The sequence below is a fragment of the Bombus flavifrons genome, chromosome 10 (assembly GCF_040668555.2).
Source record: "Bombus flavifrons isolate JBK064 chromosome 10, iyBomFlav1_principal, whole genome shotgun sequence".
In the NCBI taxonomy this organism is placed as follows: Eukaryota; Metazoa; Arthropoda; class Insecta; order Hymenoptera; family Apidae; genus Bombus; species Bombus flavifrons.
This window is the reverse complement of record NC_138451.1, coordinates 12,753,173-12,780,025: the sequence shown is the minus strand read 5'-3', so window position 1 is coordinate 12,780,025 and position 26,853 is coordinate 12,753,173. Positions and strand designations below refer to the sequence as shown.

The following is a 26,853-nucleotide window of genomic DNA, read 5'->3' as shown; positions in this document are numbered from 1 at the left end:
AGCCAGCTCCAATGATCTTGGATTTTTGCATCGTTATTACTAATTGCTAACCGCGTGTGCCCGGCGTCGCTCGGGCTTTTGAGAGCCCGAGCTTTTTAACTAATATTTCCACGATAAATTTTCAAGCCATTCAGCAACACTCACACCATCGTACGAGGAAAATTGATTCTTCGAATGTTCTCTTAAAATTGTTGAAAATTATTAAGCTACTCCACAAAAATAATTTCTCGGGCGTAAGTTAAGAGGGGGTTGTAGAGGGATGATGAGGAATATTCGTGCGAAATTTAGTGCGGATAAATCGAGCTATATAGAACCTTTTACCTGACATATATACGTACGTATTTTAACTTATACGTGTATAGAGAGAGAATACAGTCTAATTATGAGACTTTTGCGCGTAAAAGAAGGGTTGATGGGACGTGACGAGACCCGGGGCAACTGCTATTATTCCATATACAGGGTGATTGGTAACTGGTGGTACAAGCGGAAAGGGGGTGATTCTACGCGAAAAAAGAAGTCGAAAATATAGAATAAATTTTTTTTTAATGTTTTTTTTTTATTTTTCCATCGAGACTACGATCTACGGTAAGATCCGTTATAACGTACCGCACGCGTACCGAGCGAAAATTCAAAGTCGATTTTCTCGAAAACAAAGCCTCGAACGAAAAATTTGTATTCTATATTTTCGACTTCTTTTTTCACGTAGAATCACCCCCTTTCCGCTTGTACCACCAGTTACCAACCACCCTGTATAAGTACTAATTGCGTCGCTGTATCATACAGTTACGAATTATTCACATAATGATGCAACCAGTGGCGAATCTTGACAAGATAGAACCCACTGGCCTTGACATATGTCGTCAAGGACACTCTGCTGAACAACCTGCCGAAGTCTCTAGCCATCGCTCGTTATTCTTCGATAATTTATTAACAAAATTATTACTACGCGCATCGGATTCCACCTATGCGTAAATATATGCGACTGCGAACACGCACATAGCCCACACGACAGTCACGTTTATCTGGCAGATTTTATTTCAAAGAAACGCTACACGCGTTGCTCGCACGCTCGTAAAAATCTAGTCCAACCCAATACCAATTCTACATACGAGCGTAGGGGGGCCGATTTTCGACGAAAAAACTTTTTTTCTTAAAAATGGCTCGCCCGTTTCACTCACGTGTGGAATTGGCATCGGGTTGAACTAGATTTTTACGAGCGAGTGGAAGCGTGCGAGCAACGCGTACGGTGTTTCTTTATGATATGCATAGCATACGTTGTTTTTTACAAATCTTGTTTCGTTAATGATTTTTTAAACGCTTACAGACAATGGCTGAAATCTTCTGGGGGTTACTCACCGTCTTTGACAACATATGTCAAGGTCGTTGGGTAGTCTACTAGTAATATTCGTTTTTCTTTTTTTTTTTTAAATTCTTCTCCGTTTGAAACTCGATCAAAGTTTGATAACTATACCGATCGACAAAGCAGCAGTGAAAAAAGTTAAACAGTCTCTTAACAATCTTGGATTTCGTTGCATCCACACGTAACGTGCTTTGTTATCTTGTTTTTTTTCAGCGTCACTGTGCGATATCGTTTTCAACAGTGACTCGACGAAAACAGGGATAGTCATGTCACCAGGATATCCGAAACCTTATCCACCAAGGACGCACTGTACATACGACTTCCAGGGACGGGGAAAGGAACGAGTCCAAGTGGTGTTCCAGGATTTGAACTTGTATCATTCGCCGGTTGTATCGGACACAGCGAACGAGTAAGTGTCTGTTTACTATCTTACGTTATATCGTTGCCGACATACTCTGTCTACTCAAGATCGTTGCGACATATCTGCACGTTGAAATTCGTTCTTTTATCAGCTTGCAACGATACGACGACGAAAATTATCTCGTTATTATCGAGAAATTATCGACGATCGTGGAAATCGAAAAAGGAAAAGAAGTGATGTCGAAGAGAACAAACGTGAATCACGATATTTGTCGTTGCAAACTAAAAAGCTTTTTGCTCGTACGTACTTTTGTTTCTGCAAAAGTAACGAAAATATCAAAGTGGGCGATATAGACGGAACACCCTGTACGCATAGGGTGTCCCAGATTTTAACAGCCAAACGTTGTCGATACATGCTATGGTCGAAATAAGAAAAAGATTTACATGAACGTAAGTCGTTGAAAACTTTATTAAAAAGTTATGGCAGAGATATGAAATACGGAGGGAACGGTAGCAGCAAACTCGCGGTTACTGCGATATAATACAGGAATACACCAACGATATTTACGTTCACTCTGTTTATGCAAACGTAACTAATTCTTCATCTCGAAATGTTCACGGTTCTTGACGATACAAGATTGACAGCGGCCGAAAATAGAATTTATTATCCCTCGCGAATTTCATTTCTACCTTGTTTCGTTTCAACGAATCCACCATTTTGAGATGCAGAATTAGTTACGTTTGCATAAACAGAGTGAACGCAAATATCGCTTATCCGTTCTTACGCGATATCGCGGTAACCGCGAGTCTGCTACTAAGTTCCCTTTGTGTTTCATATTTTTTTTTTTTTATATAACTTTTTAATTTAAATAAAAGCTTTTTATTTAAAACGAAGCTTTAAAACTACCTATGTCTGTATAACATCTGTCTCTTATTTAGTTCCATGGAACATTACGATAATAATGTCTGGCCGTTAAAAATTTCACGATATTATATGTACAGGGTGGTTGGTAACTGGTGGTACAAGCGGAAAGGGGGTGATTCTACGCGAAAAAAGAAGTCGAAAATATAAAATAAAAATTTTTCGTTCGAGGCTTTGTTTTTGAGAAAATCGACTTTGAATTTTCGCTCGGTACGCGTGCAATTCATCAGGTCTCGTTATAACGGATCTCACTGTAGATCGTTGTCACGATGGAAAAATTAAAAAAAGAGATTTTTATTCTATATTTTCGACTTCTTTTTTCGCGTAGAATCACCCCCTTTCCGCTTGTACCACCAGTTACCAACCACCCTGTATAACAAAATAACGCTACCATCCAATATAAACGAATCTGTAAATATCAGTCACGCGAGCAATTGTGTGCTCAAAATATCCTCTGAAACTTATCTCGGAGCTGTCCTTTATAACCCTCAATCGTCATGCACTGTACGTTTGTAGACTTATCTTGGTATACCTGCTCCTGAGCACATAGTACTTATAGCTGCCACTTAGTCATACTAATATCTGTACGTATTCTTGGTAGCTTCGCTTTTCAAACATCGCTCTCGTGTGCCACTTGTGCGATATTCATTGGCAGAGATACGTTCCAGGCACGTGTTTGTACTGCAGACAAAATCATGAAAGTCATAAAAATTGTGAAATTCAACGGATACCTGTTATACCGACCTGGATAGGATTTTACGAAATAAAAAGCTTGGACAGCTGACCCATTTGTCAGTTAAAAACCAGAAATGTTATAGAGTATGACTAAACTGACATAGTTTTTCCTCTGGAAAAACATGATCTTTCTTGTTTGTAATTTTATGAAAAATTTATAGTACAAAACTCTACGATTCATAATGTCTCGCTAACGTATTTTATTTTATAGTTGACGTATCTCTGTGATAAAATGGCAATTTGTATTCGAAGAAATACGATTCTTCGAAAGAAGCAAAATTTGTCCAAAATTATGAGACTCTTCCGATTTTTCTTATTGTTTTATTATTATTTTTCTTTTCTTTTTTTTTATTGCTCTTTCGTGTCTGTTTTGACGTGTCCCTCTTTATATAAAACGAAGATTTTTACGATTATCCGTCAGATTGAAACGTTAAGTGTCCCATATTTCTACGAGGGATACTCAAATGAGTAGGTAACAGTAAGGAGAAAATTCTCCTTATGATTTTAACGTTCATAAAAAGTTCCAAACTGAATGACCATAATTTTTAGTGAAACAGACTAGCATAATAAAATAGAGTAACGTTAATTGGATTTTTAAAGTAACCAGCAACACGTTATACTTCTGGCTACTTATAGTCCTTACATATAAACTATCTATTATATTATAAATAAATTATGAAAAACCAGACGAAGAAATAAAATAAAGCAAGGTTCGCGATAGGATTGAAGACGTGTAAAAAGGTATGGGTGCGTGAATCATTCGTCGAATCAATCAGTCGTGTTAGATTCTTCGTATTTTTAAAAACATGAAAATATCGAATAGAACACATGCATATGATTCACGTACAGAGCACAAATTGTAAAACAATTTTTTATTGTCTCGCGTTTGAAATCGTAGAATCACTTGTCGAACAAGTAAAAAACGATTATTCGTTTAAATGCGTCTATTACTATGTCGATCTTTTCAACAACCAGCAAAGAGAATTTGCAACCTTACAAAAAGTACTACAAACGTTTGTAAAAACACGGAAGAGCAGAAATTTTCATACGTAATATACATTTAATCATCTAAAACGATGAATTTCACCGCAGAGATGCTAATCGAATAAAATCTCAACTGAACGAAGGCATTTACAAAATTGATCGAAGTACCTTTTGATTTAAAAGCGAACTGAATCGAACCTAATCCAAGCAATATACGAAAGTACACGGTATAATACTTACTGTTTGCAACGACTTAAATCTGAATAGCAAAAAGAGCAGATACGTAAAAGTAAGTACTACGGCCTCTGCTTAGTTTCTCAACGCTGCATTCAACATCGCGTAAAAAGAGTGTCGCAATAATCCCTCGTTTTAACTCTCTTTCTCTCTCTTTCTCTCTCTCTCTCTCTCTCTCTCTCTTTCTCTTTTTGTTCCGTGCAGTTTTTCCAACGCTGAAAAATTGAAGTCAACAATGACAAAAGTCCCTATTCGATTTCTTTATCATGGAACACCATTAGAAGGTCTGTGAAAACACGGCATTGGCGGTGAACGCGTTGAAGTTAAAACGGCATCACGTCGATAATGGCGGAAAAGAACTAACGGGGCCGGATGAGCGGAGCTGTGTTCCAGTGACGTCTTCGGTGTGTAATCAAAAGCCAATGTAGAATTTGGCAACTGCGAATCCAAACGGTGCTTGACGTACCTTCAAATACAATTTGCACGAAGTGCATCGAGTGGCGATGGCCGAATTCCGCCATTAGCGTGCCGATTGATCGACGAGTTCGTTTCGTTGTCCGGCGACGAGAATCGGACGTTCCTGGAATTCTGCTTGTCCTTGTGAAAAGCACGGGAACGGACAGTTGTGATCGATTTCACCAACGCACGTGTGTAGCGTCTGTAAAGGGATTGCGTGTATCGTGACAATGCGCCAATATACAACCTTGTCCACGATTTTTTTTTTTTTTCTTTTTTTTTTTACCACTTACGCTGATTGGGAAAGAATTAATTGCTGTCTAATCGTCAGTTGGCTAAGACAATTACTAACTCGCGAGGGTCGCCGATTTCTCCCTCTCTCTCTTTGTTAATTCATGGAACGACAGATAGAAATTTCAGATTTCAAAACTTTTATAATAATTAGATGCGTTTTTCTATTGAATCGCGTTGTTAGTTGTCGGGTGTGCCGTGAAAGAAGTGAAGCGAAATGTTCACAAAGCGTTGAAACGAAAGGTACGTTTGAAGCCGAAAAAATGAGGAATATGTCAAGAGATGAGAAGTTTATGTGGTTTATTAGTGAAATTGTACTGCGTGCTTTGGAATTTAATTAAAACGAGTTTGACGGTAAACAGGCTACGCGCAGATTGGTTTGAGTTATTATATCGATGTATTCTATCATGTAGCTATAATTATGGAGAGCTCTATTATCTAGAATTTATGTATGTTTGTTTCGCAAAGATAATCATTCCATTAATTTGTTTAACGCACTGTAACCACACCATGATATAACGTTAACGTTTAAATATTTATTCTATCCGAAATTGGAATTAAAATTACGTAAATCGGATGACATTCCTCAGGCAGTTTAAACTATTTATCTTATAATATATTTCCCAATTACATTCCTCGCGTCGTTAATTGATCGACATGGAGGAACACTATTGTGAATTTCATCGGAAATTAATAATCAAAAACGCCACTTTCTACCTTTCTAACGAAATTGCTTTGTATTAATTAAATTATAGATTTAGATTACCTGTTAAAAATTTACTCGCGCATCTATTCTTTACCAACGAAGCTCGTTTCGCTACTGAACGTATACTAATCGATTTTCTAACCCCCTGTAAACTGATTACCAACTTGTTTTGTGAGAATTATCAAATACTTCAGTATGTATGTAGTAACGTTTAAACCGCGGATATTTATGCAAATTCATATTTTTCCGAATATAATTAAAAAGATAGAGAATTGTTTTGCCTATTAAACATCGTAACGAATATCATACCGTGGGTATTTCATATACTTTTGCGCATTGTATGCATTTTATGCATTTTTGCATTTTCAGATTTTTTAGAAACGCATGAAAATCCGCAGTCTAATAATGTTAAAAGACACGCTTGTAAATATATTCGTGACGTACAGAATGATTCTCCAGCTAGTTAACTCAAAAGCAGCATCGTCAATCACATGACGGTGATAATTCCATATCCCTGCGTGTAATCTGTCATCGAAGACTGCTATTGCCTGTCTCATGGTACAGACGATTGTATGCGTGTAAAATGGTAACGAGAATGCGTGATTTGTGGCGTGATCGGCGACACTACCTTCAAGTTAACTAACAAGAGAGAAAGAGCGACAGAGAGAGAGAGTATCATGCTGTAAATTTCAGAAATACGAGATACATGAAAAATCGTAGTATACGTTGCAAGCTAATCGTTCCTTGTGTCGAAGAAAATTCCGTATAAAATTAATGACTGTGAAAAATAAGTTTAAAAGTTTCTTTCAAATTTACTCTATAGAGCATTATTGTTGCTATCCACAAGATAATAAAATAGCACATAGCGGCCATTATCCCAAACCTTGTTAAGTTCGTTAAGCAGGGGGCAGGTCATGCCATAAATTCAACCATTAACTGACCTGTCAGTTTATTAACCACTGTAATAGAATCACGCTGACCAACAGATTTATGCTGCGGCGTCGAATCCGCCAGTCATACGATTGTCTTGCCCGCAATTTTCAAATCCGATCAACTCGTGTAAATATCACCGATCAATTAGCAGTAACGTTATGCACAATGATCGAGAAATCTCCGTAAATCCACTATACTTTCTCGTAACGCCTTACAACTATTCCCATTCTGACGACAAGTTGGCGCGTGATACTGTTTTGACAAAAGCAGATTTTACCGAAAGATACGGTGGAAATTGTATGGAAAGTTTCAGCCGCTGTTCCTTACCTTCGACGTTTGATGAACTTTTGTGTCCATCTACGTTCTCACGTGCACTTCTACCAATAACAAACGAAAGAACGCAGCACAGTTGAGATAGGACGATAGCCATCGAAGGAGGTACGATTGCAGCGAAAAAGGACGCGCGCAACGTCATCTTATTTACCGTATTCTACAATCTGATTTAAGTTGGACGCAAGATTTCCTCGCTCGACATCTTGACCGATCTGCCGAAGATTCACGATCCATTGTGCTCGTGGAATGGAAAAGAGAGCGTTCGCCGTGTAGCGCTGTGAAAGGTAAATCGTGAGACGAGCGAGCAGAGCTTCGCAAGCAAGCGAACGAGAAACGCCGATCGGGAAGGAGATACTCAACAGGAGGATGGTATTCGGGGAATCTGCCTACAACAATGCTTTCCTGACAACAGCAATTGCGATCGGTCATCCCCTCGTTCATTTTCCACGTGCCTGGCCTTAAACGCAGTTTAATTGCCGCTGGCATGTTTCATCGTGCGGTCACTCGAGTAATGTTTCTCTGGCTATGTAATTGTTCCCGGTTGCATTTCAGGAAAATCGAGATAATCGCGTGTAACAACATCGTTCGTGGCAACGAACCGATACGACCCGACGTTGGCAAAGAACGAGAAGAACTTCAACGAAATAAATCGAATCGATCGTACTGCTGGCAAAAAAGAATCGCTGAGTTCTTCTCTTTCATTACTCTCTTTCTGTCTGCTTGTCTGTCTGTCTCTCTCTCTCTCTCTCTCTCTCTCTCTCTCTCTCTCTATCTTTTTCTCTGCTTCCCTTTGTCTCTCTCTTTTTGTTACGATCTTAATTGCTTTAATATCAACTTCGTTGATATAGTTACGAGATAGTTAATAATCGTGGCAGCTGTTGCAAACTCGTTAATGCATTGTACATTACAGGCCCCTTTGACAGACGCCATAACTCGCGATATAATATGGAAAATTATATCACAACTTGAGTCGGATATTCTCTAAAGCGATTTTCAATTGAAATATAAGATTACTAAACCGCGGATTTTTATGTGTTTATAGGAAATTTGAACGAGCAACGTTGCACAGGATGCATGGCGTTGCATACCATCTCATTGCACGGATATCGAATCGAGCGATGTGTTTACGCTTTTTAATTATATTTCCTCCGTATTTTCGTCCATCGTAGAACCATTCGATAAATACAATTCTAGTTACACGACTCTCTTTAGTAAATCAACGAGTCACAGAACTGAATAATTTTTCTAGAAACGTTCGTGCTTGTGTACGTGTCGCGTTCGATGTTAACCACGTTGCGACGAAGAAGAAATAATAATTTTATGGGCGAAATTAGTAAAACAAGAGGAAGGTTCGTGGTTATTTAATTTGAGTATTCGTGACTCATCTTTAATTCTGTAATTCATTATTCTAGTTGGCGTTGAGGATAGCGTGATAATAATTCACTTCGTTTATATCACTGTATGAATTATTTATAAGCTTGCTCTCATTATTACGTACACTTTGCTTCACGTACTAAAGAAGACGAATTATTCCAATTATTATTATCAATCTCCAGGTATAAGACGGCTGGAAAAATTCTGCCGATATCGATGTGATTCTTTCGAGTCTATTTTCTATGGTGGCGGAAATATGAGCTTTGTGCGGAGCTGTAAAGCTGTACGCGTAAACGATGCAGCACTGCAACGTGTAACGGATAATGCTGTTCTCTACGCAAGCACATTGGAATGAAGTTTTTGATAATTAAATTATAATTTTTTTAAAGGTATGACGCATATACTTTAACTTTAATAATTTACATTTAATAATTAATAATACAATTGAGTGTGATATATTTTAAAGCCCGGTACGACACATAGACCCACGTCACAATTTTCACACTCATAGCACGATAGTGTTTTTCAAATTGCTCTTCGTTTTCTATTTTCAAGCGACATTTTCAGCTTGAAGATCCTAAAAAATTATAAGGATCGGTATGTTAAAAACAGCATCTAATATCGGTATATTTATTTTAACGAAACAACAATTGATATCTGACACTGACGTATCAAAAACAAACGCTATATATTCTGTCTGTATGTTGTTAACACTGTTATAGAACGTTGCAAGGACAAGAAAAATGTGAAGCGAGACAAACGAAAAAGATCGTTTAATTCAAACGGTGAGCGAATGAGTAGTAGAGTGAGCCACTATAGTGGCGCTTCGTAAGGTAAGATAACATCCGCGAAAGCCACTATAGTGGCGCAACGTACCTAAGAGGTTAATTTGGCAGAAAATAACGATGAAATACAATGGAACTAACTCGCTAACTCGAGCCTCCGTAACTCGAAAACTTTTATAAGACTAGAATTTTGTTCGTTCTTCTCGGTTTCAAAGCGAAAATCTCTAGAAGTTGTAATAAAACTTACTTTAACTCGAATTATTTGCCACGTGTCCAGATACATTATTTTGTCTTTGTAACTCGAGCGTAGAATAGCCACTGCAAGTCGAACTTTACCTCTGTAACTCGAACTTCTATCGCCGCTTCCTCTGCGACTGCAAATGTACCTATAGCTAGGCTATATGTCACAAGATGCGAGAAACCAATTATTCGATGTCACCTTCTCTCTTCCACCTGTTAGGATCGTCTCGGATAACGTAGGAAGACAAATATAAAACGACACAAGCTGTCGTTAACGTTAAAGTTAATCGTTTTTCGTCGGTCGAACGCGCAATTCCTATCGTCTCCTGCATCTTTAACTTCTGCATTTATTTGCGTTGCATGAAACGAGTTCGAAGAGAAAGCTTAAAATATACGAAAAGTTCCCGAGAAGGGGAATATAATTGTGGCTTCGTACAAAGCTTCTCTGTGTCGAATTTTCATTTGTTAAACCTCTTTTACTCGGAAGTCTAAACTTCGGTAAATCGAAGATTTTAGCTGGCTCCTGCTCGTTCGAAGTTGGAATCGCCGACTGTAGCAGAAAATAAATTACGCAGCTGGAAATATTAAAAGAGACAAAGAAAGGCAGCGTGTCTAAGGAACAACGAAAAGAGGGCCAGGTTAATCGAAATCTGTCAGTGAACGTGACAAATCTTCAAAGTCGATTTTCTCGAACAACAAAAATTTGTACAAATTACTTATGTCACTCTTTTGAACTACATTTATGAAACGAGTAATTACTTTTCCAATCGTATCTTCCACCCGATTTCGGTAGAAAAATTGAACGTTATTTCCTTTAACGAGTTTTTAATTCAAATAATAAGAATTCCCCGATATTTCGATGGAATATTTTATTTTAGGAAATGAAAAATATCACGGTTATAATATTTATTGCTCGGCGCTCAACGAATTCATATAAAATAGATTGTGTCTTCAAAGCCAATAAAACATGGGACAGCTGGAGGTAAAAAATCCGAAAAGCAGTAATTTTATCTGGCAAAGGTAAAACGAAAATATAGAATAACCTTTTTTCCCCGTATGAAGCTTCGTTTCTGAACAAATTGCTGATACAAATGGAGAGAATATGCGCAGTTATACGTGCGTGATTTTACTTATAGCTTGGTTTAATAAATATCAATGAAAACTAATATGCTCATTCGTACGTACTACAATTCCAGCTTGTTATACCGAATAATGAAAAATGACCAATAAAACAAAAGCATAATTTTACTCGAAAATTGTTATTTATTGCTGGAAAAATTGTTGCAAACGATTCTCATTTTTATCTCGACGTAACTAAGTTTTATGTTATATTCCTATATCTTGTATTTCTATATTTCGTAGTATATTTTATACTTTATATTTTTATTTATATTTTATGCCTTGCCACTTTGTTTTCAAATATGCGCAATATATGGAAGAATATTTCTTCTGAGTCTGTGATTATAATCTCGTCGACGTACACAGATGAGTTATTGCGGTTCTATATTGATAGGTTCGCAGGCTGTGATAGTCAAGATATTGCGCTTTTACGATCGATCCAACAAGCGTATCAGATATTCCGAAGCACTGCGACATATTTTCAATTATTATCCGATAGAAACTTTTGACAATGCGAGATATTTCGGGAAATTGTCAGAAAAGTTACGTACATAGGTGGAGAAAATGAAAGATTCTAAAAGTTTAGATACTTACAGCCTTACCAAGGAGCATACAAAATATTTTACTTTTTTTCAGGTAGGAATGTTTGATTTCGTGCATAATTCTCTCTGCACCGTATTCGGTACAATGCACCTCTTATTGAAAATAAATATTAACAATTACGTTACGTACGATGATATTTATTTCTCATAAAATATTGAAAGTGTTTATCTTTTTGTATCTTTTTCTATATTATTCGCCATGAATTCTTCGTTATTTTACTACACCGTCGAAGAGTTAAATATTTTTTCCACATGCCTGAACATTGAAATATCTTCTTTTATCACTCTGAATAATCAACAAGATAAATTCACTTTATAAACCAAATACAAAACACCGCGGACAATATTTGCATTAAAAATAAATAATTTTTAACCATAAAACCATTTCGTTCTCCATCTTTTATTATTTAACGGACAAAAACGAGCTGCGAGAAAAGTACGTAGTTTGTGGTAATATCCATTAAACGAAGGTACGAATGATAAAACCATACACTGAAACAAAGACCGCATATTTAATGAATTGTCAATATTGATATACTCAGACACGAATCTATCTGTGGAAAAATGCTACGATATATTTTCGTTGTATGCTTTTACGTAAAATCACAGGTAGCAGGATTGTGTGACAGGTCATTGATTAAAATCCACGCGTTCGATAAGAAAGGATTTTTATCAGAGAAATATCTGAGTTGTTTAAAAAAGAAGACCAGAGACCGAGATTACAACTGTATATACATTCCTGTTATTTATTACCCAACTTCCAATAACTCTCGTGGAATTTTTCTAGAATTAACGTCGTAGTACGGTGCAGGATTTGTTAAAAATTCTACTGAATTTCATTGTTACATTTGCAGAGCGGCAGTTTGCCGAAGCTCGATATTACTTTCGAATTACTATTGTAGATACTTTATTACAAATTGCTACGTTAAAGTGATAAATCAATGGCATGGTACGTCCGTGAAAGACTCACTCACGGACCTTATCGTTACCAACGTTATTTTCTTCTAACTCCCGCGAAGAACTTGTACAAATTATTTCTACGTATTCTAAATCGTTGCCTTGCATGAACACACAATTTGAATCGACTAATGGTTTTCCCAGTAATCTCAGTCAACTATCGCATCTTACGTGAGATTTACAGATGTCCCGACGCTTAAGAACGGTGGTGTATCGCCACGTTTCTCCGTTACTTGTCACCCCGTACTCGATAAAATTATATAAAACAAAATCACATTCGTAACGTGAAAGAATGCTCGCGCGAAAGATTTATCGAGAAGAAAAACACACGTAAGGAAAAGTTTTCAGTAGAAATAAATCCGCGATACCCTTGTTTCACATTATACGTATTCCAGTATGCACACAGCGTGGCCAGGCATTCAAATGCAGTGAATAGAAACGGTGGCGAGGCCGCCGCAACCGACATCTGATTTTCCTGGCCAGTTTCCTTCCAATCATCCGAGTGGATTGGTCGAAATTTTCCTCGAGCGTCACACGCGCCCCAACGTTCGCTAGATGCATTCATTCCAAATACATTCATATCGCTACACACGACCGGCCGAGCACATAATGTTACACGAATGCACACGCAATAATATTCTTTATATCGGTCCATTCGTGCGACTACTTCACCGCTAAAAAATTCCGCATTTCACCCGTAATGCTGACCCGTAAAGTGTCAGATTGTAAGGCCGGGAAACGGAAATGATGTGCCTCTAACACGACCCACGAGCATATATTGAAAGAAAAACGTTGCCATGGGATAATAGAACGTTCGGATATTAGAGTATTCGAATAATATTGGTCCGGATATGGATTTGCTGTACTTATGAGACGTAGTAAACAGTGACTATAAAAAGTATTTCTACTTACCTAACTTTATTTTCCAACGAAACGTCTTTTTTTACAGGTTCCGCGTTTCATCTTCATCGTATACTAAATGTTTGTAGCGATAAAAGTAATACCAAACGATATGAAGTTTAATATACTTGCACTTGATCAATATATATATAATATACTATGCTATATTATATATATACATTGCATTTATTATAGTATGTATATGTCGGAGATGAAAGGACACCGGAGCCTTCCTCAAACACCAACATAGAAATTAACCAATTAACAGGAACGTCCATTTCTCTCACTTTCCGAACGAAGGCTTTTCTCGACGAATCCGATGATCTCGTGTCCTTAGACACACCGCATCGTAGTTTTCCTCTGCAGCATTAGCGAATTACATAGCGTCTTCGCGATCAGTGAATACTCTACGTTCTAGTAAAGAGTTAATTTTGTAATACTTGTACCGTAGACAAGTAAATCGTGTCCGACTTAGACTTTGGAAAAAAGTACATTTGTTATCCCGTAGACCGCGGATTCGTTATCGAACCTAAGATCATTGTCATTAGTGTCTAATCGCCGCGGTTACTTGTCAATTCTGCAATACCCACGCTTGTATTGATAATCATATTTGTACTAGTCAATATTTTCTCTATTGCATAACAAAAATGTCTAATCCAAACGAAGATTCGTTTCACGCCCCTAACCCTAATCATAATGTGAACCCGACATATATGTAGTATCCTAAATGGTCTGGAGTAAGGACAAGAAAGGATGTTCTATTTGAAGAGAAGTTTAGTTTTATTTTAACAAGCAATACCCAAAACAAAAACTGACTGCAATGTCTTCGTACGTCTTACTCTCACACTCGGCTCACAACTTCTGTCTTCCCAGGCCAAAAAATGCTGACCCTCGACCCTCGCACCCTTCTCCCGCCCCTTTACTCATTTAGCTTTGACGTCACCAAGGCATACCCTCTTACTTACACTCTCTCCCTCTTTCTCTCTTCGCTAGCGCTCTTACGATTCTTGAAATAACAAAATGTAGTAATAGACATATCAAAAGAGTTAACAAATATCGAAACCCCCTAATTACTAAATTGCTTAATACGTCGGACCAGATCCGCAGGCTAAAAAAATACTATCCGTTAGACCTAAGCACTAGATTCAGCTAGATATTTCTAACAAATAATATTTACTTATTTATAATATTATTATTTATAAATTATACTTACTTACAATGAGTTGATAAGTGCATCAACTTGTTATAAATAATTAGCCATGTCACTGCGCCACGCCAGAGAAACTTACTCAAAATTCTCAATGCGAGAATTGATTGTAAAGTACTTGTAAATAAAATACTCTTACGATTCTTAGTTTATACCTTAAATTTACAACTTATACTATCCCGAGACAACTCGAACTTAAATATATCATAGACCCAGCGTATACCCCCCTTTTTGTTTTGATATCATATTAATAAAATGGTTTTTGACAGTAGGAAATATAACACTTGTGGAAATCGAACTGTCGTGCTAAATAACGATACTTGAAAACAAGCTATGGAACAATTCGAGTATAAATCAGACTTGTCCACTGTCAGGGATCCTAATACCGAGTAATACATAAGATTCACTCGTAATAAAGGGAAGATCTCGCAGTAGAGCGAAACGAAGCAGACAATTTAAAACAGACGAAGGTATCGATATCGATATCATCTGCAATCAGTATCGGTATCGTCTTCGCTGAAGATTTCGCAACGATAGAATAGACATAAATGTATATTGATATAAATATCGCTATAAATACATAGGTACCAAGGGTGAGTCAATAATTATCCGCAATGCGGTTGTAAACTTCGTCTGTTTCAAAGTAGGCTATGTTTTCCAAAAACTCTGATATGCAGAGAGTAATTTTTTTTCTCGCACGAGCACAATCTGAACTGGGAAATTTCAACTTCAAAAACAAATAACGCCGCTCTGTCCGGCCTTCAGCGTTTCACACAGCCTCGAAACTTCCGTTTATTTCGTCCACAATTTTCGCTGCGTTACACTTACGGCCGAAAAAAACTCTCCATTAATTTTCAAACTAAGTTCTTGAACGCGAGAGCCTTGAAAGAACGTCCGGTATCAAGAGCGCGATATTTCTCGTGGCGAAAAAACGCACGACGAACAGAGAGTAGAGAAGATGGTGAACAGGAAGTGGGGGAAAAAAGGGGTAACGAGGGAACGAGGTCCGAGGAAGCGGAGAAACAGTGGAATTTTGGGATCGTAGCGCGTCCAGGACGAAAACGAAAGTCGCGATTGAAGAGTGTCAGGTCTGGGCCGAGTTATTGCCTGAAGTTAAGGTGGTAATGTCGGGGGGGTTGAATATGAAATTGGACAGTAGACGTGCTGTGCGTTGTGTTGAACTGCGTGCAGATGGCCATCGTGCTAGGAAAAATACATCTTGACTTCTAACGGGACGTGAAATCAGTAGCGAATGGAAATACAAGGTGGTCCCTCAGGTGAGGCTTCCTTTTGTCGGTGGAAATGAAAAGTTTCCCCATTGAATATGTTTTACGCCACGCGCTGCTGACGTGCGAGCCGCCCTGCGTGCAGGAGAATCGTGGATCAGTATGAATAAGCGAACGAGAAACGATTCGACCAGATAGAAAGAAAGGATAGAAAACATTGCTTCCGCGTACGTACTATATTTCAGACGTGCTTATTTTTCGTAAAATGTATATTAATAGTAGAATTCAGGATCTTTGTCCTTTATAATCACCGTAATTCAAATAGCAATGGTTCCATTCATTAGAGTTATCGTAATTCAAATGGCAATGGTTTTATTCTCTGTAATCGTTGTAATTCAAATAGCAATGGTTTTGATCATAATTATCGTAATTCAAATATACCGTGACCTTACTCTTAACAGTTATCGGTATTCAAATAGCAACGGCTTTATTCCTTAGAATCGTGGTATTCCAAATGGCAATGGTTTTATTCTTTGTATTTGTTGTAATTCAAATAGCAATGATTTCGTTCGTTATAATTATCGTAATTAAAATATACCACGACTTTATTCTTAACAGTTATAGTAATTCAAATGGCAATGGCTTTATTCATTAGAATCATCGTAATTCAAATGCCGATGGTTTTATTCTCTGTAATCCTGCTGATTCAAATAGCACAATGGTTTTATTCTTTATATTCGTCGTAATTCAAATAGCAATGGTTTCGTTCGTTATAATTATCGTAATTCAAATATACCATGATTTTACTCTTAACAATTAACGAGATTCAAGTAGCAACGGCTTTATTCCTTAGAATCATCGTAATTCAAATGGCAATGGTCTTATTCTTTGTAATCGTACTAATTCAAATAGCGCAATGGTTTTATTCTCTGTGTTCGTGCTGATTCAAATAGTACAATAGTTTTACTCTTTGTATTCGTCGTAATTCAAACAGCAATGGTTTTTTTCATTATTATTATTGTAATTCAAATATACCATGACTTTATTCTTAACAGTTATCATAATTCAAATATATCATGACCTTACTCTTAACAGTTATCGATATTCAAATAGCAACGGCTTTATTTCTTAGAATCGTCGTATTTCAAATGGCAATGGTAGTATTCTTTGTATTTGTCGTAATTCAAATAGCAATGGTTTCGTTCGTTATAATTATCGTAATTCAAATATACCATGACTTTATTCTTAACAATTATCGTAATTCAAATATACCACGACTTTGTTCTTAATAGTTATCGTAATTCAAATGGCAGTGGCTTTATTCATTAGAATCGTCGTAATTCAAATAGCAACGGCTTTATTCCTTAGAATCGCCGTAATTCAAATGGCAATGGTTTTATTCTCTGTAATCCTGCTGATTCAAATAGCACAATGGTTTTATTCTTTGTGTTCGTCGTAATTCAAATAGCAATGGTATCGTTCGTTATAATTATCGTAACTCAAATATACCATGACTTTACCCTTAACAATTATCGAAATTCAAATAGCAACGGCTTTATTCCTTAGAATCACCGTAATTCAAATGGCAATGGTTTTATTCTTTGTATTCGTCGTAATTGAAATGGCAATGGTTTTATTTTTTGTATTCGTCGTAATTCAAATGGCAATGGTTTTATTCTCTGTAATCGTGCTGATTCAAATAGCACAATAGTTTTACTCTTTGTATTCGTCGTAATTCAAATAGCAATAATTTCGTTCGTTATAATTATCATAATTCAAATATACCATGGCTTTACTCTTAACAATTATCGGGATTCAAATAGCAACGGCTTTATTACTACCATTCATAAGTATTTGCAAAATTCCAAATTATTAGAAATGCGCAAAATATAAAACATACTTCAAATGCAACCCTTTTGTCTAATTTTTGCCTTTAAATTTATCTCAAACAATCATATGTCGAAATCAGAGAGTCAGATTTTATTAAACGAGAAAAAGAACAAAGCATCGGATAATTCAACGAACAGACAATTTCATTCTACGTTTTCTTCCCGTTCGCTTTCTACATAGCGCTGTATCTTTTAAGTTACAGACTTTCGTGGATATACGTTAACGCGTGACTAGGAGATACGAACAATTTGGAGCATCGAAGGTTCGCTGTAATTTACAGCAGATACTTATCGATCGTGTTGCTTCTTCGTTAAAACGGACGTACTGGAATTTCTCGAGCGCGTGATCTTTTGCCTAGAATTTTATCCGAGTGCTATTATCGAATGGCGAATTTTTACCTTGAATTCTCAGGCTGTTAGATTACAATTGCAACCGATCGCCAGTAAATAATTGTTTCCCGATACGTAGAGAACAAATCGACGATACATTATCCCTTAGGAAAGATTATATTTGAGATATTCTTATCTCGTTTCAAGTCGTATATTCGATATTACGATAATCTCCGATCAATCATATCCGAAACAAACCAATATCCTAATATTCGCGAGGCGTAACTGATGAAACAACGAAAAAGAAAAGAAGACGAAACGATTAACTTGTAGTGAAATTACTTCGACTCTTCGTCTTTAATTTAACGTTCGTTATTAATGCACCCCTGACATTCATTTCGTGCATACAAATCGTATCGTTAAAAGAGAGAAAAACACAGAGATACTTGCAGCTAGGCGATATATATCTTTGAATACGTTGCTTCTAACGGCATGATAAATCCACCGTTACTCTCTAAAAGAAGTTATATATCTTTTGTATCGTCGTTTTTGCCAGGGCGCAGGGCATTGCGCAACATTCATACTTATTATAGTCGGTTCAGCGATCCGGGCGGCATTCGAAAGTTTAGTGACTTCTCAGAATATGACTCAAATACTAGCTGTACCCGTTTCGTTGCTCGTTCGGTTTAACGAATTCACCGACGATGTTCGACGATAAATTAATATTAAACAGCCGATGTGTTCGCGACGTGATTTTCGTCAGCGCGTCGCTTGATTATTGCAAATCCAGGGAACTATCGTGCAAATGTTTGGATAGTGTGATTAAGTTAAGTTGACAGTTAGTTTACGTGCAATGTCGAAGAGAGATGATTCGAGAATCTTGAGATTTAAAACGTCGAAGACACGAGACGAAGGTTAATTGACGTCGATTTATAAATTCGTCTCTTAACGTTGATTTTCATTAAGAAATCATTTTTATCGATACTCCGTTCCGATGGCAATGTAGCAATCGATGTTTTCAAGAAGTTTGTGTGATCGAACAAAAGTGTAACGCAAATCTTGCATTCGACGAAGATGAAACGGAATGAAACCATGGTAGAAGTTTTCAATGGAGCGTAATATAAAAGCTATCTACAGATGTTCGAATACCTTCTTGAGCCACTATTGCGCGTTTCATTGAAAAATAGTTGTTGAGATCGAGACACATCTTTCGCTAAGTCTTTTTGCGTTTGAAGAACAAGTATACATATGACGAAACACTTTATAGAATAATTGTAAATATCAAAAGGATACGAGCAAAATTATAGTCTTATAGATGATGTGTCTTTATAGAGATTCGACTATATCCACTTTTTAGCTAGGAACATATTTCAAGTATAAAGATTATATTGCAATGATATGCACGCACATAGATATCGATGTATAAGGTTGCCAGGAAACAGTATCAGCTAGCTAAATAGAATTCATTACCCGACATTGTTTAATTAACAATACTCTAGAGAGCAACGGTAACGTAGAAATAAATCGAACTAGAATATCCGTTTATTTGTATCGTTTTACCGTGTTTGTGTTGCCAGTCCCCTAAAGCGATGTCCAGCGTTTTACGATAGACTCTGCATTTATGCGAATGCGAGGAAAGCAAAACGTGGCACTGCCAATACATATGAAAAAGATCGATCGAACAACGCCACTGGCCTGTTTCGGCAACGTATCGAAAAGCAATTTGTATACGGCGCTCAAGCCGAGTACTTTAAAATATTACACCGGTTTACGGTTGTTTCGACGCGAAGGTGTGAGTATTTCTCTTCGAAATCGGCAGTTTCCTGGCACACGGTAACCGTATTCCAAACGTAGGAAAGGTCCAACTTTATTAATTAAACGGTAACAGATTGGTTCTGTTCTCGGTGCCTCGATGATCACACAGTTGAGATAGTTAAATGGATTTCGTTTAAAATTCAACGTGACAAACAGACTGCGGATATTTCTATAAATTTATAGTATTACAAACCTAACTATTTTCTCTCTTTTTTTTTTTTTTTTAAATATGCGGTATATAGGTTTTAACGTCACGCTAAACGCATCTATGTGATTATTAGCGACAACGATGCGAGCAGAGAGACAGACTTACGAACTGGTTAGATTTTGCTAAACAACGATACGTCTGCTAGAAAGGAGAGAAAGTTTGATTTTTATTGCGGAGATTTTCATTTAATGTTCCATTGAAATTGGTATTTGCTTTGTCCCAAATATCGCGAGATAAATAAATATTTTGGGTATAGACTAGTTTCCAATAAATAGGTCCCTAACGATTGGACTGATATCGCGATGAATGCTACATCGAATATTTCGTAATCTTTGCTTATCGTGCGCACTCTGTGTATTTCTGCGCCTCTAAGCGTCCCATAAATGCACGAACATTGGCAATCTATCAACAATTTGTCACATTTATTTAATTCTCCGTAAGCATCCAAACACCTAGGAACTCGGATTGTACTTAACATATTTAGGGAGACAACATCAATTTGATTTATGATTTGCATAGTAAAACGTGAATGCGATGCATGAATACATAGATATACAAACCACTGAAAGCTGTTTAATGCCGTAGATACTGTTTGAAATCTAAACAGGTATATCCTAATGAATTCCAAACACATTGTAATTAAGATTTGCAATTTCTCTGGCAAAATTCACGCACGTTTTCGGTGATAATCGTTATGTACAAAGAAAACTTTCGCAGTCGCCGCTAAAACTTGCCGAAAGGTGTTTGAACGCCAAGACAAAGGAAACAAAGTGGAAGCTTTCTTAATTCCTAAATGCTTTCCGCAAACTGGTATTACGTGGAGTGTACGAGCACGCAATTTAGGATGGCTGTGCATGTTCCTAATTTTGGGGAAGCCGTTGCCACAAGTCCTAAAACCCATTACTGATCAGATCTGTTCGAATCCGGTGTACACGAGTTTACAATGTGCTGATGAAAATCCGAGATCTAATTAAAATTTCAGATCCTCTAAGCTGGAATTAGATAGCACGTAATAATACACATAGATGTAATACAGGTATAAGAATTTGTAACGTTAAAAATAACAGTGACGCGTAATTCGTACGCAGACGTATTTCTACATTGACCGAAGTCGTGTTCTTGTTTAATAATAACATTAATTATCGAGGCAATAAAATTTGCACGTATGAAAACGAAGGATCGAAATGACCATGGAACGCTGAGACTAATGAAACGCTGGTATCTTTTCTCACAATTAACGAGTGCAATTTACGTTTACCTATCGATAAAAAGAATGGAGAAAAATGGTTTTAATTAGATACATTCAGACCAGTTGTACGTATAATTTGTCTTATTAACGTCATTAGGTTTCGCAAAAAAGATTTTAATTATCGCTGTTTTTTATTTCCTATTCGTTCGATGCAACGTTCAACGTATGCAAATATTAACGAAAGTAAATTCTTGCGATCAATAAGACAAATTAAAGTAGTAAACGGGACAGAAGATATATCGTATGCGACAATCAAGGAAAATAGAAAATATACCATAAATGAAGTTTTTCACGGATGTCGTCGACAACATTTGCAAATCCAATTTGCAACGTTTGTTTGTCGCAATTTTACGATGCTAATTTGCGCATATGTCGTTCCCACTCTGCGAAAACTAAACAAGAACTATTTTGCGTAGCCTGCGCTGTCTCGTACCATCGTCCTGTCTCATATACAATTTACCCAATTACGTTAATCGATGATAACGAATGTTGACACTATTACCCTGATGATGTATCGCAAGCTACATTCATTTACTAATAATAATAATCCAATGTAATCGTACTATCGACGATGAGCGTATTTTCCTGGATAGAACAACAACGACCAACTATTATTCGTTATTTGCTCTTTAAGAAGTCGGATAACAATTCGATCGCTGTGCTTTCGAATTCTATCCATATAATTATTACGCGCGTGTCTCGTTACAGTACTGATAAACGAACAAACAGTAATTAATATTTCACAAATATTATATTATACAGGGTGGTTGGTAACTGGTGGTACAAGCGGAAAGGGGGTGATTCTACGCGAAAAAAGAAGTCGAAAATATAAAACAAAAATTTTTCGTTCGAGGCTTTGTTTTCGAGAAAATCGACTTTGAATTTTCGCTCGGTACGCCTGCACTTTATCACGTCTCGTTATAACGGATCTCACTGTAGATCGTTGTCTCGATGGAAAAATTTAAAAAAGAAAAAATTTTTATTCTACCACCCTGTATATAGTATTAATATGTTTTATGTATAATTAAATAGTACGTTCAAAAATAAAGAGTAGTTTTAACGAGTTGTATACAACGCGCGTGATACATTTACAAAATTTGTCTACGTCAAACGTCGGGATACTTTTTACCAGTACGAAATTTCACGAACGAAATGTCAAATGAGGGGAATTGTCGCTAATATTGGTACCCTTTTTAGTGTAATTTTTAACGTCGCGTTTCTTCTAAATTTCAGATGCGAGGGCGTAGATTCATTAGTGGCGTACGTGCATATAGACAGGAAGAAGGAGAAGATAGATTCGTTTTGCAGTGGAAAGGCGGCACGGCCTATCATGAGCAACGGACCACGGCTTTCCTTGGAATTTAACGGCATCACATCATCTCGCCAATCACGAGGTTTCAAAGCTGTGTATTCCTTCATAGAAAGTAAGTAGCACGTTCCTCCTTTCTTCTTGTCAAGTCGTCGCAGACGAAATGACCGAATACTTGATAAAACTTGTAACTTTGATATCTCCCTTTAAAATAGAATCAACGAAATTATGCTTCCACAGACACGATAAATTTTGCCTAAAGAAGTTTGACAATTTGCATTTTGTCTGTAACACCCTGAAACTTAGTATGCGCAATTCCGACGATAACCTTGTTGAGAAAATAATTCGCATTTTCAATTTATTTCGCACGCAATAGTAATTTGTCCAATGTTATTCAAACTCCTAATAAATAAACGCGTTTTATGTAGAACGTGCGAGTGCATTCTATTGATACGTCATAGGTCACTCATTCGTGTATCGAATTCAGTTTTGAGATAATATTAACGCGAAATCGTGCTTCATAATAACTGTCATTTGTATCCGTTTGATCGAACACGTTCCACAAACAACGATAATATTAAATTTATCGAGAGACGATACGATGATGTCGGTTACATCACTAGGTCATGAATGAACCTCGTCGATCGTCAGCAGAACGATTAAGGAGCGTTTCATTAGAAAAAGTGCTTGGTGCTTTGACGCGTTTAAATCGACATTTATAAAACTACGAAAGCGGAACAGGTCGAAATGTTTCTTCTGTCTATAATACTTGATTTACACGCTGCGACGATTCAATTAAGCCGAAGGGAAAAGAACTGAGAAAGTGTGTTATTTTCCTCTTTCTGCTTTTCTTAATGATAAATTGTATTACGTAATAAAGATCTTTGCGCGTCGAAAGTTATTACGTACAAATTGTGGAAACATTAAATTTCTGGAGTGAGAGTTATCTTTTTTTTTTTTTTTTGTCGCGGAAATTACGTGCGAATTTAATCCGCTGAAATACTTTCAACGTTACCGTTGTAGTTTGTCTACGATGAAGCTATCGCTTTAGGTTTTTAAAGAAGAATGTCCAATATCAGGAAAAATAAACCAGAAACGATTCCTCCGTTCATTTTATCCAAACGATTTGAATGTGCAGGGAAAACCATTTTACAGAGGGCTAGGTGAGGATTTATAGCACAACGATGCCGAGATATATAACGAACAAGAAATATTTTTTAATACCTGAACAAAATTCGATCTCTAGGTAACATACTAGGTATACGTACGTTCAGTTACCATTTAGTGTAAGATTCGAAAAACTTCTAGGATTTTTATTTTACCTTTTCCCCTCGATATCCCTTCTATTATTTATGCTCTCTTTTCCTTCGCGTCTTTTTATACGTTTCATAGATCTCTTCCTTTTTCTTTTCTTTTTTTTGGCTCTCGACTTTTCTCAAGAGGAATAAAGGGAACTTCCCCTTATTTTACTTTTACTCATTTCTACCAAATTCTTTCCCTGCGTCATTACTCCTTTTCCATCCGCTATTTCTCTTCCTATTTCCACATCGTCCTCCGTTTCTTCATTTTTCTTTTTTTTTTTCTTTTCTTCTCTTTCTTTTCCTCGCCACGCTACATACACATTTCTCCGCTTCCACCTCCCCTTAGCACCGTCGTTTTATCTTTTCCCTCGCTACCTCTGTGTCGCTGCAACCGCGCTCCCTTCGCTCGTCCCTTTCGCGTCTAGTAAATTCAGATATTGTCAGTACCATAAATCGGTTCGATGTGCTCGGTTAAAGATAGACGATACGCATCATTGAGAATAAGTTATTGGTACGGGACGTGTTCGAGACGTAACGTCGGCGCATGACGTACGGTCTTATACGCGTTCGCGTCGTCTGTGCCACAGTGAGTCCGGTCCTTTCTGCCGCGCGCCTATGTCCCGTCAAAATTTCAATTTCCGTTGAGCATTCTATCGTGATGGCAATGTGTCTCTCCTCGTGCGGCCGTTCATCATCCACAGCCGAGGTTCAGATTGCAGCGTACACGGCTGGAATGCCCGGCCTGCGGAACAAATGGATCGCAAAGTGTGTTTGTCTTTCGCCTGGAGAACAGATTCGCCAGAGGAGAAACGATACTCGCCTCCGTGATACTCAAAAATTCGTTCTTTCGTTGAACCATCCACTCCGGTGGGCAGGGGCAGTAAGAAGAGAGGGGAGACGATAGGATAGACGATAACACGGTCAGTCGAATTTAAAAGAGGATGCGAAAAATTCAGATGGAATTAAAGTACAAGAGGTTACAAGTTTGCCGCGTATTTCTGCCTGACTGCGGAAGCGTTTTCATACCGAAACTTTCTTCCTGTCTGGAGGAAAGCATTCGAAGATTGCAGTGTTTAGAGTTGCAGACAGCAGATAGGAACGAGTCGAACGGAAATAAGGAAGGGGGAAGGTTGTGGACGTTAGTCGACCATAAGCATGCGAACATTTGGAAATTATCTCAAATGTGCATACAATACGCCATCGAGCTGTCTTCTTTGTCCGTTATAAACGAAGTTTTCTGTTCTATGATTTAATTATATCGATAATTACATGAAATGGACGATAGAGTCTGAACAACTGAAATTGAATTTGTCGAACAATGGAGATTAAAATTGTAGATTTTATAGCTTGGTGTAAATTAAAAGAGATCAAAATTTAGCTTATTTGTTGATTAAGCGTTGGAAACTTCGTGTTAGGTTTATTTCAGCTGTACAAGTTGGTTTATAGTTCGAAGATATGAATTTTATTTGCGACGGAAATTATAATCGCCCGATCAAATATACGTATTTGCTTGCTGCTGTATTTACAGCTTTAAGAAAAGAAAGTTTGACTTTCGATATACGTGTAATTTACCTTTCATCCTCTCACTTAACAACTCTGATCTAGTCGGACATTTAACTTGGAGTTTGCTAAAAATGATACGCACGCGCGTCTGTCCGGAAGTTGGAGGGAAATGGTTTTACTTTCCCAATCGCTAGCGAATCTGAGAATCGAGCAATCGTAAAACACTTAGTACTTGGATATTTCAACTTTCTCCATTTTCGGAAGAAACACTTGAAATTGAATAAAAGGGAAGAGTATGCGATATTCGCCACGTAAAGGAGACATAGTAGCCGATAAGTATCGAGGTGCGATTCTTAGAGAAATATTGTCATATTTCAGCCAAACAAGTTTCAGATACGCGTACCACTTTCAGTCGAGAAAAGAAAATACTCTCTATCCGTTATATATACGCGGAGAAATATGAAACTAAACTAGTTTAAACTACATTACGCTATAAATTATACTCGCAAGAAATATACAGGGTGGTTGGTAACTGGTGGTACAAGCGGAAAGGGGCTGATTCTACGCGAAAAAAGAAGTCGAAAATATAGAATACAAATTTTTCGTTCGAGGCTTTGTTTTCGAGAAAATCGACTTTGAATTTTCGCTCGGTACGCCTGCACTTTATCACGTCTCGTTATAACGGATCTCACTGTAGATCGTTGTCTCGATGAAATGACTGGTACTTGTCAGAGTGTAAAAGGGTCCTGCAATCTGTTTATCGAACCTCAATTAATCAGTTTCCTCGTTTTGTACAACTTGCCACACGTTTTCAAAATTTTTACCGCGTATCATTCGATACGACGATATCAGTTATCGGGAAAATTCCGGATCGATCGCTAGATCGCTAGATGCTAACACTAGAATACCACAGCAGTCAAATCGATTGGTTTTACAATTTTATTTTAAAATTCCTACTGCATGTTATATTTTTTTCCACAACGATGTAATGACTTTCTCAACGATAACTAAAAGAATAATATAACGAATTGTATTTTGTTCTTTATGTATTCAAAATCAAAATAATTTTGTATCAAGGCTACTTATACCAATACCAATCAAAATGACTGGTACTTGTGAAAGTGTAAAAGGATCCTGCAATCTGTTTATCGAACCTCAATTAATCAGTTTCCTCGTTTTGTACAACTTGCCACACGTTTTCAAAATTTTTACCGCGTATCATTCGATACGACGATATCAGTTATCAGGAAAATTCTGGATCGATCGCTAGATCGCTAGATGCTAACGCTAGAATACCACAGCAGTCAAAGTGACTGGTTCTACAATTTTATAAACGTGTCAACCCTCGCTTAGGGATCATGGTCGCAGATGGATTAATAATACCAAAAATGTACTACATAACATGGAATTGCTTCTGTAAGAAAGTAGCAAATCGACAAATATAAAAGTATTCTATTATTACGTATTTTTTAAAGACCAATCATTTCGACTAGTTTCGGTAGAAATAGCTTCGTGTTAACTATCG

At 37.2% G+C, this 26,853-nt stretch overlaps 1 protein-coding gene and 1 long non-coding RNA gene across 7 annotated transcripts in view; one reads left to right on the top strand and one right to left on the bottom strand.

The window, feature by feature from the left end:
- LOC138184145 (uncharacterized) overlaps nucleotides 1-26,853 on the bottom strand; it is a 118,057-nt gene that overhangs the window by 36,981 nt on the left and 54,223 nt on the right. Inside the window, exon 2 of one of the 3 annotated variants that reach the window (XR_011174259.1) lies at nucleotides 5,062-5,253. The exons of the other annotated variants lie outside the window; for them this stretch is intronic. This is a non-coding gene — a long non-coding RNA (uncharacterized LOC138184145). The remainder of the gene's footprint in view (nucleotides 1-5,061; nucleotides 5,254-26,853) is intronic. 3 annotated transcript variants of the gene reach the window in all.
- The window catches only part of Sol1 (CUB domain-containing protein Sol1), a 549,725-nt gene that overhangs the window by 471,065 nt on the left and 51,807 nt on the right, over nucleotides 1-26,853 (top strand). For all 4 annotated transcript variants that reach the window (XM_069121832.1, XM_069121834.1, XM_069121833.1 and 1 more), the window contains 2 exons: nucleotides 1,574-1,769; nucleotides 22,449-22,639. In XM_069121832.1, the coding sequence (XP_068977933.1) occupies nucleotides 1,574-1,769; nucleotides 22,449-22,639 (387 nt within the window). The remainder of the gene's footprint in view (nucleotides 1-1,573; nucleotides 1,770-22,448; nucleotides 22,640-26,853) is intronic.